At 31.9% G+C, this 16,667-nt stretch overlaps 1 protein-coding gene across 1 annotated transcript in view; it reads left to right on the top strand.

Moving 5' to 3' along the window:
* Nucleotides 1-16,667, top strand: part of LOC145239871 (superkiller complex protein 2-like) — an 83,745-nt gene that overhangs the window by 43,638 nt on the left and 23,440 nt on the right. The window contains exons 11-17 of the mRNA XM_080103456.1: nt 1,816-1,962; nt 5,335-5,419; nt 8,082-8,188; nt 10,006-10,152; nt 11,056-11,152; nt 14,962-15,174; nt 16,135-16,245. Coding sequence (XP_079959582.1) covers nt 1,816-1,962; nt 5,335-5,419; nt 8,082-8,188; nt 10,006-10,152; nt 11,056-11,152; nt 14,962-15,174; nt 16,135-16,245 — 907 coding nt within the window. The remainder of the gene's footprint in view (nt 1-1,815; nt 1,963-5,334; nt 5,420-8,081; nt 8,189-10,005; nt 10,153-11,055; nt 11,153-14,961; nt 15,175-16,134; nt 16,246-16,667) is intronic.

The following is a 16,667-nucleotide window of genomic DNA, read 5'->3' as shown; positions in this document are numbered from 1 at the left end:
GTGGCTGCCAGGCCTTGATAAGTGGTGACGCCTTTATAAAAAAATAAATAAATGACTCTATCATTTTTCCAGCCACCTTAGCAACAGATTTGATATAAGTTTTCCATTTCAAATCTTAAGTTAAGATGTATGCTAACATGATTGGATTGGGCCACTTTTGATTGACAGGTTTGAGGGTACCGGTTTGATAATTTGTCTGGCTGCTGTATTCTGACTGACAGTACAGGAGCCCTAACTCTTTGGTAATGCTTAGAGTGGCTGCTCTATTATCAATTATATAATATCTGGATGTTTGTAGTGCCATGTCACACATCGAAAGGAACCTTACACTTAGATGTGGTGGGTATTCCCGAGGCCACATTCCTGTGGATGAGAAGTCGGCTGATGGTCTACTTGTGTTGCATGATGGTCTACTTGTGTTGCATGATGGTAGCTATGCACATCCACTTTGTCTAGAACCTCTCGCAATAAACGGAAACTACAAAATAAAATGAAATGACAGCTCAATACAAAATAACGATCAAACCAGACACACTCTAGAACAACAATTCATCTCCTCCCCTGAGGCTCGCATTTACAAGTATCCAAGGACTTAGAACTAACTAAGATAATGTAGAATCATTTCTCCTAGCAAACTCTCCAGATATCTTAACTTGCACTCCTCCATCCCCTCTAATCACTTTAACATGTCTGGTTATCTTCCATTTTGTCATAAGGATTCTGACAGACACATGCATTGACTTGGAGTCTCTGTTCGTAACATTACTACTGTTCACCAAAGAAAGAGACTATCAAGCATTTGTAAGCAGTGTGATAATATATGGAAGTGAAATCTGGTTAGTGAGAGTTGAAGATATGTTGATTGGAGAAAAAGGATATGAAAATTATACAATGGATTTTTTTAATGTCATTATTAAAAACAGACTTATATCTGAAAACACATAGGAAGATATATGCAGAACAGGGGATTTTGTTGATTTGGTCACATTGAAAAATAATGGATGAGAATTACTGGGTTAGTATATGTAGAATAGTAGCAGTGCCAGTTGGTAGGGGAATGCCAAGGAAAACATGGGAGAAAGGGTAAAATGGTGAATTTAAGAGAAGCATGGATAAAGATCTCACCAGAGATAAGTTAATTCAATATATGCCACTACGTAAAACAGATGTAAAACTGAATATGATGATGATGATGATGATGATTTCCAACATTGTATTGCTGTAACCATCTTGGCTCTCTTAAATATAACTTGGGTGTGCATAATTAGAGAACTTGAATGCCTACTAGACACTCTCATTGTACAGAGGTTTGTCAGGACAATCTGACATGAGGACAATTTTCCCTAAAAGTAAACCATGATCAAATATTCAAGATTACATAGTATTTATAGCACAAATAAGATCTCCTCACTATGGCTAACCGACACTGAGATTTTGTGATGTATGGTGACTGAAAGGGGCTAAAAACACAAAAATATAAAGCTTAAAATAACATAATATTGAAGGTATTTCACCATAAATGGCATTTGGAATTATAATTTAATTAAAATATATCAAAATGTCTTAACATTTTTGAAGTTAAAAAGAATGACAAAAATAAATATTGGTCTGTTTAAGAACAGAAAAAAAAAATTCTGCTCATCAATTTGGGATCAGCAAAGTAGTTTTTCTTCTTAGGCAAACACAGTCCATTTTTCAAATTTATTTTCATCACCAAGTTTAGATGAAATCACTTATAAAAGAAGTAGAATCACATTTTTCTAGCGTATGTTGCAAAACATAAATAATACCATTTATTTATTTTCTTGTTTTCAGAACAATCTACACATCACCAATCAAAGCTTTATCCAATCAGAAATTCCGAGATTTTAAACAGACATTTGAAGATGTTGGCCTGATTACAGGTGACATCCAACTCAATCAGACGGCCTCTTGCCTCATTATGACCACAGAAATTCTAAGGTAAGCTTACTGAAAATGTTATTGTTATATATTGGCCCAATGTTACAGGCTCTTGAAATAAATAACATAATTCTTATAAAAACAAGGCGACTGGCAACTTGAAACTATCAAAAGTAGAAGATAAAGATTTGTACTGATTCACCTTCACTCAAGTCAAATTACTAGCAGTTAGAATGTAATGATAAAATTGTCGCCCTAGAAAAGACGACATGATTCCATTTCCACTTGATGAAAACAGGTTTTCTGTTTTTGTTGCAGACCATCTTCTAGTTGGCCAGTTGTGTACAAATCCCAAGACTAATAGGAGCCTTCTATAATGTCTGAAAGTGACACAATGTTTAATGAGTGGGATTAAAGATGTGCCACTGTACAACTCATGCTCTCTACCGATCCAAGTTATGATAATAGGACCATTGCTAGCACCCTCAAAATGCAAATCTGGACAGTTTAACACTTGAGGGCATAGCTCAATGAGGTTTTAGGCTACGTTTATAGTCTTTGGTGTGATTTCAAGTGATGGCCATATCATACCACCTCACATCTCCAAAATTGGCTTGGTACATCCAGGTACACCAAAGTGTATCTGGATGTGCTGAAGAGCGTGGTGATCCCCTGATTCAAAAAGTTGGCTGCTGGCAGACTCTGGGTATGGCAGCAAGACTCTGTGCTGGCTCACAAGTCCAAAGAGACCCTGGTTTGGCTTATGACTTTGTACCCTTCTCTCACTGGCTCCCACTCCTTCTCCGACCTGAATCCGCTGAATTACTTTGTTTGGTCATACGTTGATAACATCACCAACATGACCTCCCACAACACCAAAGCCAGCCTGATTGCCATCATCCGCCAAGTATTCACCGAGCTCCCGCCGGCACTTGTGGAAAAGGCATGCTCCCAGTTCTGGATTCATATCAAGGCGGTGATTGAAACTGAAAGTGGCTACATTCAATAGATGTCAGCTCTACTAGATAATCAAGTTACTTGAATTGATTTTTTGAATAAAAGTTTCAAATATAACTTTAGTGTCGTTTTCTTTAGGGTGAAAAATTTATTGTTCCACCCTGTAGATAAGGATTGACAATTTTGATCATTCCGACTACTGTTCTCATCTTGAGTGTTATTTGCACAACATTTTGGCTGATGTAACCTCCAATCTTCTTCAGGTGTAAATTGTCAAACTTGGGAATCTGCACGGAATTTTGAACGGAACCTTTTATTTAATCCATGGGATAGGATGCTCTCGTTCTGTCAGCCATGACTAAGTAGAAATTTTAAGTAATTTTCAATAATTGCATTCTTCTTCTCACCCACACTGAAGATTGAACCTTCAACCTCCAGAAGAGTGTCATTTACAACTTAATTTACCTAGTACTTTATCTGTTATATCACATCATGGCTGACAGAACGAGAGCATGCTATCTCCACGTTCTGTTCAAAATTTTGTGCAGATTCCCAAGTTCGACAGAAAGATTCCCAAAAGATTTTCGACAACATACACCTGAAGAAGATTAGTTATATTGATCGAAACATTGTCTGAATAACACTTGAGTGAGAACAGAAAGTCCGAATAATACAAATATTGTTGTAATGCCAGAGCTTTTAGCAAACTAAAAGATGGATGTTATAAAATAATCAAAAGAATTCTTCAACAATATCCACTTTTCAAAAATAATGTTTTATTTTCAAAGGTTTACATTGATACTTGATTTCTTTACCGAACAACAGACTTGCAAATCAGGACAAAAATATATTCTAACTGAACACAAACCATCCATTAGCTTAATGCCTATTGGTTTCTGACACCCACTGAAGTCTTACTAACCACTCATGCTTCTCTCCCATTCTATTGGAATATAAATGTGTATACCATTTAGATCACACTCAAGATTTATCAACTTATCTCTGGACATAAAAACTGACCAACCATAGAGCTCACTATCTTTACAAAGTCTTAAGTAGTTCACAATTACAGCATAGAACTCATACTTAGATATAATTATTAGAACAAGTGCAATTTGTTGGGTCACCCATGGAGCTTTGGTTTATTGTTTGAATAAAAAAAAAAGTGAGTTTACAAAGTCAGTTAAATACAGGGTGACCCACAAAAACGGGCCCCAACTCTAATTAGGCGCCGTTTCTTAGTGTTTTGTCCGAATGAAAAGAAATTTTGGTCATAACTGGTTTATTATATTCAAATCATCACATCAAAACACTAGGGTCTTTGGCCTTTTTTTCTCCGTCAAGGCTCTACAGACCAACTTATCTTTAGTCGACCTTTGACAACTAAATATTTTCGTTTACGAGCCAAATAGAAAAGTTACTAGCCAAACCCACATGATTTTTAGAATATGACATCTTCATTCTGTGATGAGTATGTACATCATAAAGATTGTTCTGTGTGTTTTTTTTATAAGTGTAATTCTAAATATACAACAAATTTTATTTTGATACTTGATACATTCTAATTTCTTTGGATATTTTTTAAAAAGCCTTTGTTAAAAAAAGAGTATATTGTTCTATTAAACTTTTGTTGTTTAAATAATTTAACTTTGTTCGTTTTATAAGAAAAAAAAAGTTGAAAAGATATTTTTCATTCAGTAGTGAGCTTTGAAGATTGTCTGTGAAAGAAATACAATTGTCAACAGATAAGCGTTTCATTATTTCTAGCCGCCACTTTGAAAAATCACTTGCAAATGTGATTGTTTTACTCACAATGTAGAGCCCTTTCCGTTGACTGTAAAATGCTCAGAAAAACAATTGAATGTCCTCTGTTTTTTTTTTGGTCACCCTGTATTAGAAAAAAAAAAAGATAAAACCTAGAAATTTATTATTTTTTATGTACTTAATTATTTTATTAGTTTTATTTATGCAAACCCATTAATAAATTTAAGCTTGTTTCTGAATATAAAGTGAATAATAGGGATTGAGCAGAAAAATAAAAAATGTTTTTTGTTTTATTTTTTTTAAATAATCTCAATTAAAATAAGTTGTCAGTATTGTTTAGTAAACCAAAATTTTAACTTCAAATATTTTTTTAAACAATTTCAATAAAAATGATCATCGTTAATTGTTTTTTACTAATCATTTTTTTAGTAAATCAAAATTAATTTTAGCTTCATGTATTTAAAGAACATGTGGAAATTGCAAAGATGTGGAGAATAAAATCTGAAATTTTAATTTTATTTGAAAAATCAAAATTTATCAAAATGACTTAAAATTTTGGAAGTTAAAAAAGATGACAAAAATTGGGATCAGCAAAGTAGTTTTTTTTTTCTCAGGCAAACACAGTCCTTTTTTTTTTTTTTTTTTCATATGTTAAAATTTTATACTCTTTTGCATAATTTTGTTCAACTCGTGCTTTGTTTTTCTAAAAAGGTCTATGTTGTATAACGGCTCTGATGTTATACGAGATCTGGAATGGGTGATTTTTGATGAAGTCCATTACATTAATGATGCAGAGGTAAGACTTAATCTCGTTTCTGTTCTAATCACAATTTTCAACAGGTGAAAAAATAGTTTACAAATTCATCTAAAAAAACAAATATTCAAATGTATGAGGTGCCTTCAACATGTTTCCAGACTTTTTTGTACGTGTACTTTTATTGATTGTACACACATGAAACTCTAGTCCTCTTCAAAGTAATCTCCTCCATCTGCAATGCACTTGTTGTACCGTTCCAGCAACTTCTGGAAGGCCCCATGGATGTCCTCTTGTGTGAGTGTGGAGTGTGTCAAGGACCCTCGTCACAGTCTCTTTTATCTCCTCAATTGTCTCATAATGACAGCCTCTAAGGTTTTCCTGGATCTTAAGAAATAACCAAAAGTCACAGAGAACAACATGTGGGCCATAGGAAGGGTGAGGAATTGTCTTGATGCTCATCTTGCTCAAATAGTCTGATCTTCTCTGAGCACCCTTGAGACAAACTTTGCACAAATCTTCCGCATCTTCAGTTCCTCCTGAATTAATTGTGTGTACAGTTCCCACACTTGCATCAAACTATGCACTTATTGTCTCTACAGACACACAATGATCCTTATCCATGAAATTCTTTATTTGGCCAATCAAATCTGGTGTTCTGACTTCCTTACTCCTCCTACACATCTCATCCCTCACAGACTCCCTGCCTTCCTTGAATCTCTTATGCCACTCAAAAACTGATGCTCAATTCATGCAAAATGGTTCAAAAGCAGTCTGAAGCATTCCATAGGTTTCTGTGGCATTTTCCAAATTTAAAACAGAATTTTATTGCATATCGTTCTTCTAAAGTGTCCTCACATCCAGATTGCATTTTTGAAATTCACCAGCTGTGACAATCAGGCTTTAGTAGGGTGCATTCCAATTCTTGCTATAGCTGTTCATTTGAACCTGAAATTATAAAAATTGTTCAGTCATCTCATAGTATGTGCAGCAATAACATACTGAATTTTCAAGAATATACGAAATTCTAAATGGTTGTACAAAAATAGCCTGGAACTTTATTGAAGGCATCTCGCATTTAGTTAACTATTATTGACATTCTATGTCTAATAAACATGTTGATCATTATTTTTTAAATTCTAACAAATTTTTGCAAATCAGAATCCAATGTAAATAAGCATTTTTCCAAAAGCCATTTTTTTCCTGTCTTGGACGAAAATAAAAAACAAATCAGAGGTGATTGTGTAACCTCATTCCATTCTAATCACATGTAAATGTGAGCATGTAAGCGATGATCACATTGACTCCTAGTGTTATATATGGAAGGGGAGAGATCCCAGTAAATCAAGGAATGACAGAAATAAGTTTGGAAATAATATTTATTAAAAGAAAAGGCTAGAATTGAACCCAGTAATCAAAAGTTAAAAGTGAATACATATTGCTATTTAGATACGATTTTAGGAATGTGAAGCAATTGTCCATTGTGTTGAGAAATAGCTAAATAATGAGACAACTAGAGGTCAGAGTTAGAACAATGGAAATCAATTTAGGAATTTTCGTTTTGTTGCGGAGGTGTGTGGAGGCATGTGTAATATGTAGAATCCATGTGAGGGCTCTCACATGTCTGAGCACGTCTCTGACGTCACAAAGAAAGATAATTTACAATATATTCAGAGATTCAGTTCAGTTAGTCAAGTTCAGGAGTTAGTTCAGAATGGAGAGACAACAGTTGTGTTAGCTGAAACCCTTTTGGAAGCGACCAGAAAGGGAAATAAGAAAATGTAACTCTGAAAGGCAATTGAATTCCTGATCATCAATCATCCAGCTGGGAGAATAAACATCATCATATATTTTGTAAACCTTTGTCTTCGTTGTCATCTTTCAACCTAAAAAGGTAATGTGATTTTGTGATTATCTTTATAAACAAACTTTGTATGAAACATCCTTCCAAAATTAACTGAATCCCCGCCTTTAATAATGAATTCTCCTATGTGTTATAAATATAAACTGTGTGTAATTATTATTGTCTCATCGCCGTCTCCATTATATGACTGTTTTGTCCCTGCTACGCAACACTAGGACACAATTTCTAAAGATAAAACCCACTAGGTATTGCCTGGGATATAGTGAAGTCATTTTAGTTTCTTTTCGTTTGCATATTGTTTAAATTTATAGAAAAAAAATTTATAGTTTTAAGGAAGATAACTCTTCATATTTTTCAATTAAATGAGTTAATCCTCTTACTGATGTGAATTCTTTTTTTTTTCTTTTTTTTTTCTTTTTTTGCTGATTAGTCAACAAAATTCTTTCATAAAATAGAGATTGCTTGTGTTGGATTAATAATTAATGTTAAAGATAAATTGTAGTAAAGTATGGTCGAGCAATAACAAATAAAAATTTGCTACTCAGAAACAATATTTAATTTGACTATTTGGGCCTGGCTTTAAAAATCTGGCAAGATAGCTTTCATCATCATCATTGTTTTGTTGAACATCGATTTTACATACAGGCATGTGTTGAATGACTTTTAGAAACTGATTTTCAAACTGATCTATCTCTGGCCAAGTCTTTATTCATCCCTCTTTCTTTCAAATCATTTATCAATTCTTCTCATGTTTTCCGTGGTATGAATCTCATTTCAAAATCATGTATCTAAATATTAAAACAAAACTATCCCTTTTTTTATATGTTTTTTTTCTTTCAGCGAGGCGTTGTTTGGGAAGAGGTTCTCATTATGTTGCCACAGACTGTAAATATAATTCTCTTGAGTGCCACGGTTCCTAATACGTTGGAGTTTGCTGCTTGGATCGGGTAAGTAGGATTGACCTCAATTAGACAAAATTTTAACATTTTCATTTTCATGAGGGTACCTCATGGAAACACGAACCCACATTTTATTCTGTTTTATTTGTGATTAGCAAAAATACCTGCTGTACGTTCGGGTACTCGCAAAGTGAGTAACTGAGCGTATAACAAAGTCCTGACCTTAACATTTAACCTTGACCTTGAAAAACAGTGTACGCCATCCCTAGGTTGGGGATCATCATCATGCCAGGTTTGGTCATGATCGGTCCAGTGGTGTAGGCTGTAGGAGATTTGTACACACAGACACACGCACACATGAATGTTACTACTTTATATATAGATTAATAAGCAAATGTGGAGATACTGTATGTGTGTATGCATGTATATCCTGTGCATCTAATACATACACATCTATAAGAACTTCCTGATAAGTTATTTATGTCAATTTTATCTTAAAAAATAAATTTTACTTTATAAAAATAATTAAATATCTAATTTTTAGTGTTTGACTATCTTCTAAATAATAAAAATGTATTCCTATCCTTGCTCTATTTCCTTTTGATATAAAAAAACAAAAACTTTTCAATTTAGAAAGAAAGGCGAACAGGATAAAAAAAAGTGGGAGAAATGAAAAAATAGAAAGAAAAAAAAATGAAAGAAAATCTTTTTGATTTTTCCTTAAGTCAATTCTATTTGTTTTGCAGACATTAGAAAATATATTTAGTTTTTTTTTTCTCTTTAGGCAGGGGATGGGGGGGGGGTGAAGAAAATATACTCTGAATAAAATTAAAGTCAAGTTTGGAACTCAGTAAAGAATGTGCTGTATGACTTCAAATATGTTTCAAGAAATTTTTATGTTTTCATATGTGATCCAGTCTTACAGACATTTGCATGTAACTCTCACCTCATACAGAATTGAGGGTCAAACCTATTAAAAGTTTAGATATTTTAAATGAAGGCTAAGGAAAATTTGAATGGTAGGGATGATTTTCATTTTAAACTTATTGTCTATTTTGTAAAAATGAAAAAAAAATGTTAGTTTAGAAAAAATAACTTTTTGTCATAATTCTCAAAAAGATATTGTTTCTTAATTTGCAATTAAATGACTGTTTTTGTTTTGAATTTATTGGTTTAATTTTTTTTAATTTTGTTTTTGTCATTAAGAAAATCTTGTGAGTTGAACAGTTTAACACTACAATTTATTCAGATACATTAGTGTTGACCCACAGAATTTTCCTGGGACCTGTCCAAAGCACCATCTGTGTGTCCAGGGGATCCATCTTTTTCATTTTCTTTTATGCAAGCATATGTTTGAAATTAACTTCCAAACCCTTTTTCTTTCAAGTTCATTAATCATTTTCTCATGTTTTTTTCTTGGTCTTGTAAAGTGAACCTGCAACCTCAACTGTCCTACATCTACTGCAGAAAGTAATTTCATTCACTTTCAACATGACCAAATCATCAAAGTTTCTTCTTTTGCATACATCCTTCTATACTGTCCAGATTCAATCTTCCTCTGAGATATTCAGAACTATTCTAATATCATTGTTCTTCATGCAACACATATCCTCAACCCTCACTGATCAGATTTCACATTCATACATCCACATACTGTGTACACATGCCTGATAGACTCTTCCCTTGATCAACAGTGGTAATGCTTTACTGGTTAGTAATGACAAAAATTGCTTGAACTTAATCTATTCTCAACATTAAAAATCTCGCAGCAAAAAAAACTAAAGAAAAAGAAAAATTGTATGTCACATCTGAAAATGATGGACCAAGATATTATTTAACTTGTCTTTTGTTTTATTCTTTTCCAGTAAGATAAAGAAGCGCAAGTTGTATGTTATCAACACTTTGAAGCGGCCCGTTCCATTAGAGCACTTCCTATACACAGGAAACAGTTCCAAGACAAGCAATGAACTATTTTTATTGGTTGATTCAAAGGGAAGTTTTCAAGATGTTGGGTAAGTCATCTGTCTCTTTTATTACATTTTTTGTTGACGAAATAGATCTTGAAGATGCTTCAAGCTGAAGCGTCAGATGTGCTTCATCACTTGTTTTCGGCTTTTAAACATCATGCTTGTTTAGATGCATGCCTGTAAAGAATAGGATTAGTGTTATCGGTTAAGCTGATATACCTATTTCAGGAATAATGGACTTACCCAGAGACTGTAAATATAATTACATCTAACACGATTTTGGGGAGCGAGTAGTGTTGGATTCAGGAATTGAAAAAATTGGCACTTTTTGGGATATTAGAATTGGAAAAAATTTGTGAATATTTTCCAATGCCAAAAACGATTCTTTTTATTGTTTTTATTTGTTTGCTTTTAGTTCAAACTTAATTTTGCATGGGTCATATTAATGATGAAATGATAAATATTTATTGATTTTAAACTGTCAGTAAAACTAAAATCTCTAGATCATCTCTATAAGTGTATTTATATGTTTAGCAAATTATATGTACATTTTTCATGGTTATTGAAGCAACTCTCCTCCCCAAAACAACACTATAGAAATTTAAAAGAATAATCAGAATCTTTAGCTTTCAACTAACTAGAGACATCTTTGGGATTGATTGTAGTCATTTTCGTATTAAATTCTGATTAAATATGACAAAATCAAATGAAATGTCTTTTTAATTGTCAAAAGAAGTTTTAACCTGAAGAAACTCATCAGATGTAATTCAGTTCAAATTACACATAGACATTATTACAGAGTCTGAAAGTACTGTGGTTCATCATAAACATTCTATGGTGTGAAAACCTAAATCATAACTAACTTTTTTTTTTTTTGGTTGACCGTACATATTTTTTCAAAGTTTGACAAAAATGTTAAATTTTCTTAACACATGTTTCCATTTTTAGATACAACAAAGCTGTTGCAGCTAAAAAAGCACGGGCAACTAAATTATCAGAGAATTATGGTTCAAAGGGACCACGGACAGCTGTTAGTGCAAAACAGGTAAGTAAATCTATAAAAATTTATGTTCATTTTTTTATTTATTTATTTTCTTTTTTAATTCAAACAATTTGCCAAATACTCTGTTGTCTAGAATACACATTCCATAATTTATAAGTTTACTAGTTTAGGATTTTATCAAACATATATTATTGATCCTCATGCCATGAACCAATCCTTTAAAAAATGATGTAAAGCAATTCTTTTCTCTATTAAATATTTTGTATCTAACTTATTTTAAAACTTTTTTGAGGCACATGTGAATTTGAGTGGATGCAAACTTTACACAATAATGAGCTCATGTTACCATGTTGCCGAGAATATATATTCAAAAAATTATAATGATCAGTTCCTAAAAAATTTAAAATATATAATTTTTTTAGATATATATACATACATATATATATATATATATATATATATATATATATATATATATAACGAAACAGGACTGTATGTCGATGACTAAAAACATATATATATATCTATATATATATATATATATATATATATATATATATATATATATATATATATATATATATATGAACAAATGATTAATAAAACATGTTAAAAGACATCTTGAAAAAGAGTTAAAAACATATTTAATTTTAAAAAGGAAGCACAAGATAAGTGGATAGTCCTTAATCCACGGAGTTTCGAAGAAATACTCTCCTTATCATCAGAGGGCAGGAATTAGCAGAATGCGGGATCGGATTTTGCATGTAAAAGTATTTAGTGAAACTACAAGTAAGTCACAGATCTTACTTGGTTAAAAAAAGGGTGAGGTAAGAGGAATAGGAGGTAAAAGAAAAATGATAAAAAGATTTCACATGAATGGATAGTCCGGTGAAGGGTAAAAAATCCAAGAATGGTAAAATCCAAACACGGTAGAATTAAAAACTTCCAATCCAACAGGTAAGTTCCAAATGATCCAAAATGATCCAAAAGGCAGAATTCCTTGGAAAAAATCACAAATGGGATGAGTTCCAAATCATTAAAAGAAAAGTTCAAATGTGCACAGAAAAAGCACTGAAGAGAATATTTAAAACACCTCTGCCAAGGCTAGAGGAATCAAGTAAAGGACTATCCACTTATCTTGTGCTTCCTTTTTAAAATTAAATATGTTTTTAACTCTTTTTCAAGATGTCTTTTAACATGTTTTATTAATCATTTGTTCATATTATAAGCTCTATTTCCTTTTCGGTTTTATTGAGCTTTTACATCTGGTTGAGATTACTTTACTTGTAAATATTAACTCTTTAATATTTATAATATATTTTAAGTTTACCATTTTGATTACCTTGGTAAACTTATTGTAATTTTTATTTCTTTATATATATATATATATATATATATATATATATATATATATATATATATATATATATATATTGTCACGACCTGGTTAATGGATAACCGAATTGATTGGCAATCAGATCGAGACACATAAATTTATTTTATTTGATATCCAATGGCTCATTACTTATCTTCGGTTAATCGTCGGATGTCGGATCAACCAGCGAAATATATCATTAAGGGGAATGGAACAACAGAGCAATGAATGACGAAACAAACACTCAAAGTTTAAAATTCAATAAAGACTTTTATATACAAAAAGGAAGAAGAAGAAGCCACGATAAAAAGAATGAGTCAGATAGACGTATCTTTGGAATGTTTGCCAGATGTATGCGACATGCAATTACAATATAATATGTAGAAAAGTTTGTGGATAAGAAAAGATATTGGCATGAGATAGGCCAAACTTAGCTGTTTTGTCCGTTAGGGTAAAAACGGATCATAAGTTCACAAACACGATAACCAAAAAAAAAGTTGAGATGGCGAAAGTCTATCTTTTCCTTGAATCATAATTCTAAAGAAGAATAAATGTTGAGTTCAATCGGCAATACGATCGTATTTGAATAATAATCCGCAATTCAATTAATTCAAATCTCAATCTTCGATGAGGTTCGATTCTCGGAGATAATGTTTACACACCGGGCTGGGCCAATTTCTTTACGCCAACTGCCGTACATTTTCCTATTTTCAAATCCCCTCGTGGTCCGCTTTCCCGCCTCAAAGGTTCGCTATCTGGTTGCCATGACGACATATTTCTGTTCGTTACGGCGATTGTCACACCCAACCTCTGCCCCACTTCCCCCAGCCAAGTGACTGCCATGACATATCTTCACAGAGAGAGGAGGTTGCCTGGCTGATTAGATCTTAGGAAAAGAGAGATAGCGAGATATATAGAGAGTAAGTATTAACGCCAGATAGATAGAGAGGTAGAGAGATTGAATGTTCGCTTTGCTCTGACGTCACAATATATATATATATATATATATATATATATATCTATATCTATATATATATACCAATCATGCAATAGATAAGAAAAGTTTACTAGACAAAAGCAAATGTAAACTTCAATCTAATATAAATATTAATATTAATCCCGACCAAATAAAAAAGTTCAATACAACAACAATATGAAGTAGAGCTTAATACTAGAAGCTTAAATGAAAACTGTAAACAAAAATTTACATGTAAAATTTATTTTTCAACAGAATACCTCAAAAATGATTAATAAATCTTTATTCCACAAAGTTTCAAAGAATTTTAAATTCTTCTCTTCAGAGGAAAGAAATATGTTAGCAAATTTATGCATATAGCAAAGCTAAAACTTTGCTGATTTTGGCATTGTATGAAACATATGACAGTCTTCATAAAATACAAAAAAAAAAAACAAACAAATTGTACACTGTATATAATAATGAATATATTCTTGATCTCACCAAAAGACTTCATTATACTCTGGAATTATCTATTTTGGTTTGTTTTCATTTTTTTTTTTTTAGGCTTTCATGTATGCTTCTAGTTAGACAGAAATATGTTTCATTCTTTGAACTGAACAATAGTATAAAATACTAATTTTTTGTCTACTTATGAAGATGAAAATCATCAATATATAATGATACTGAAGCTTGTGCTTAGAATCCTTATTCCAATTTGGATAAAAATCCATTACATGATTTTGATTCTAGAAAATGTCTAAGATTTTTAAGTTTAAGCTTAAGGAGTTTAAGAAATTGAAATTCCAAGAATCTTGCTTAATTGGTATCCAATTACTATGGATCAAATTCGATATAAATACAAAAAAAAAAAATGAAAGTTAAAAATATTTATAAGATAAAATTAAAAGCCAAGAACAATGTGAGATTTTTTTTTTTATATAGAGTAAAATTAAATGCAAACAAAAGAAATAAATTTCTTTTTTTTTTTGTTGTTTGTTTTTTCTTTTTCACACAAATTTTAACTCTAAACAACAGTAATTTTTTTTTTCTGTTGTATTCAATGGTGTTGTAAATCTCAATATATTTCAGACTTATTAGTCCATTTTCAAGAGAAGACAGCGGAAGAGTGTTCAAAATTGGAAAAGTAGCCGCAGAGTTTGCCACGTGATACCGCGAAATATAGAACAAATAATTTATATTTCTTAATTGATAAAATCGAAGATATCTGAATTTTCACTGTCTTCCAACCCCTTTTACTCCTTTTACATAAAACTAAATATAGCCCACATTATAACATCTTATACTTAGCAGCTGTGTCCAAAAGTTTTTTTTAGGTATCAATTGATTAGCTTAGGAGTGAATCTTGTTTATAAAAATATATAAACATGTACTCATACTTATTTTATTTTTTTTAATTAGAAATTCTTTTAAATGATTAGGGAAATTTTGAACATTGAAATCCTGTATGTGTAAAAAGTATAAACGCTTTTATTTAACTATTTTTTTCTTTTTTTACAGGATAAAAATATTTGGTTATCTGTGATTGAAATGCTACGGAGGAAAGAAAAATTACCAGCTGTTGCATTTACTTTCTCTCGGAAGAAAATAGATGGGAATGCCGCAACTCTGACTACAATTGACTTGACTTCATCCTCAGAAAAAAACGAGATACATATTTTTTATCAGAAGTGTATTTCTCGACTTAAAGGCACGGATAGGAAACTTCCACAGGTAATTTTTAATTTTTTCAGATATTATTGACTATCTTTGCAAGAATTGATTAAAGAATTGCTCTAAAAAGATGGCAACATTTCATGCGCTTATTTGTAAAAACTATTGAGATTGTTTAAAGGTTTTGTTGGCCAAACCATTGGAGCAAAGAGTTGTCATTGCAAGAGTTGGAAGTAGAACTTCTGCCATTACTAATCAGCAGAGCATTACTACTATTTATTAGGTTGTCTCCCTTTGTATTAAGATGAAACGTGTTTGTTCTCGTTAAGTTCTTAGTGGTCTCCTTTGCTTGTGGTTGTGGATTATTAACTAGAAAACAAAGATAGAGATTTTGATAAATGGCTATGTGTTTATGATTGAAGTTACATGAAGAGGAAATCAACACTGTTGACTAAGGGAAGAGTCTGTCAGGTGTGTGTACGCAATGTCATGCTGTATAGAAGTGAAATCTGGCCGTTAAGGGTATGTATTGCATCAAAAAAAATATGATGGATATGTAATGTGAATCTTCAAGACAGGCTTTGATCTGATGAGCTCAGAGGAAGATTAAATCTGGACAGTATAAAGAGGTGTGTGCAGAAGAGTAGACTTTGATGGTTTGTCCACATTGAAAGAATGGATGAAAGTTCTTGGGTTAATAGATGTAGAACAGGTGAGATAGCAGGTTCAGTTCACAGGGAAAAGCCAAGACAACCATGGAAGAAAATGATAGAAATAAACTTGAGAGAAAGAGGGATGAATAAAGACTTGGTCAGAGATATGTTAGTTTGAAAGTTAATTTCTAAAAGCCATCCAATGCATATTAATATGTAAAATGGACATTAAACTGAATATAATCATGATGTTTATCTTCAAGTATGTCAAACGCTTTTGCTAATTACTTATATTGGCAACTTATAAAATCCACTTTGATTTTATTGAAGAATCCTAACATGTAAGATTCTGTTTCTCTTTTATCAGGTGCAACAAATGCAGGAATTACTCAAAAGGGGCGTTGGAATCCACCATAGCGGTGTGCTCCCTATTCTCAAAGAAGTTGTGGAAATGCTGTTCCAGAAAGGCTTATTAAAGGTAAAACATGTTTAGTTTTATAAATTACTTGACCATCCGTGACCTGTTGGGTCAGTATTTGTTATATTTATATAATAAACTGTAAAACAAAAATACATATAAACATACGAGATTAACCTGTTACCTGACAACCATTATTCTATTTTGATAAGAGGTTAATGTAGTTTGCTTGAAGCATTGTTTAATGTCTATATATATATATATATATATATATATATATATATATATATATATATATAAAGGTAATTTATAGAAGACAATACAATGCAGATATGTACCTCTGTCCCATCAATGCAATGTTGCATACCTTTGTCTATTCTACAAGTATTTTAATGGTTAATGCTCCAACGAACTACAAGCCTTATACCCCTTAGATGTAAATACCCCCGACAAATCCGTCAAGCAGCAAAATCCCACCCCTA

The sequence above is a fragment of the Euprymna scolopes genome, chromosome 19, assembly GCF_053919585.1.
Source record: "Euprymna scolopes isolate OS-2025 chromosome 19, ASM5391958v1, whole genome shotgun sequence".
NCBI lineage: Eukaryota > Metazoa > Mollusca > Cephalopoda > Sepiida > Sepiolidae > Euprymna > Euprymna scolopes.
The sequence above is the reverse complement of the archived record's forward strand: the minus strand, read 5'-3'. Positions and strand labels throughout refer to the sequence as shown.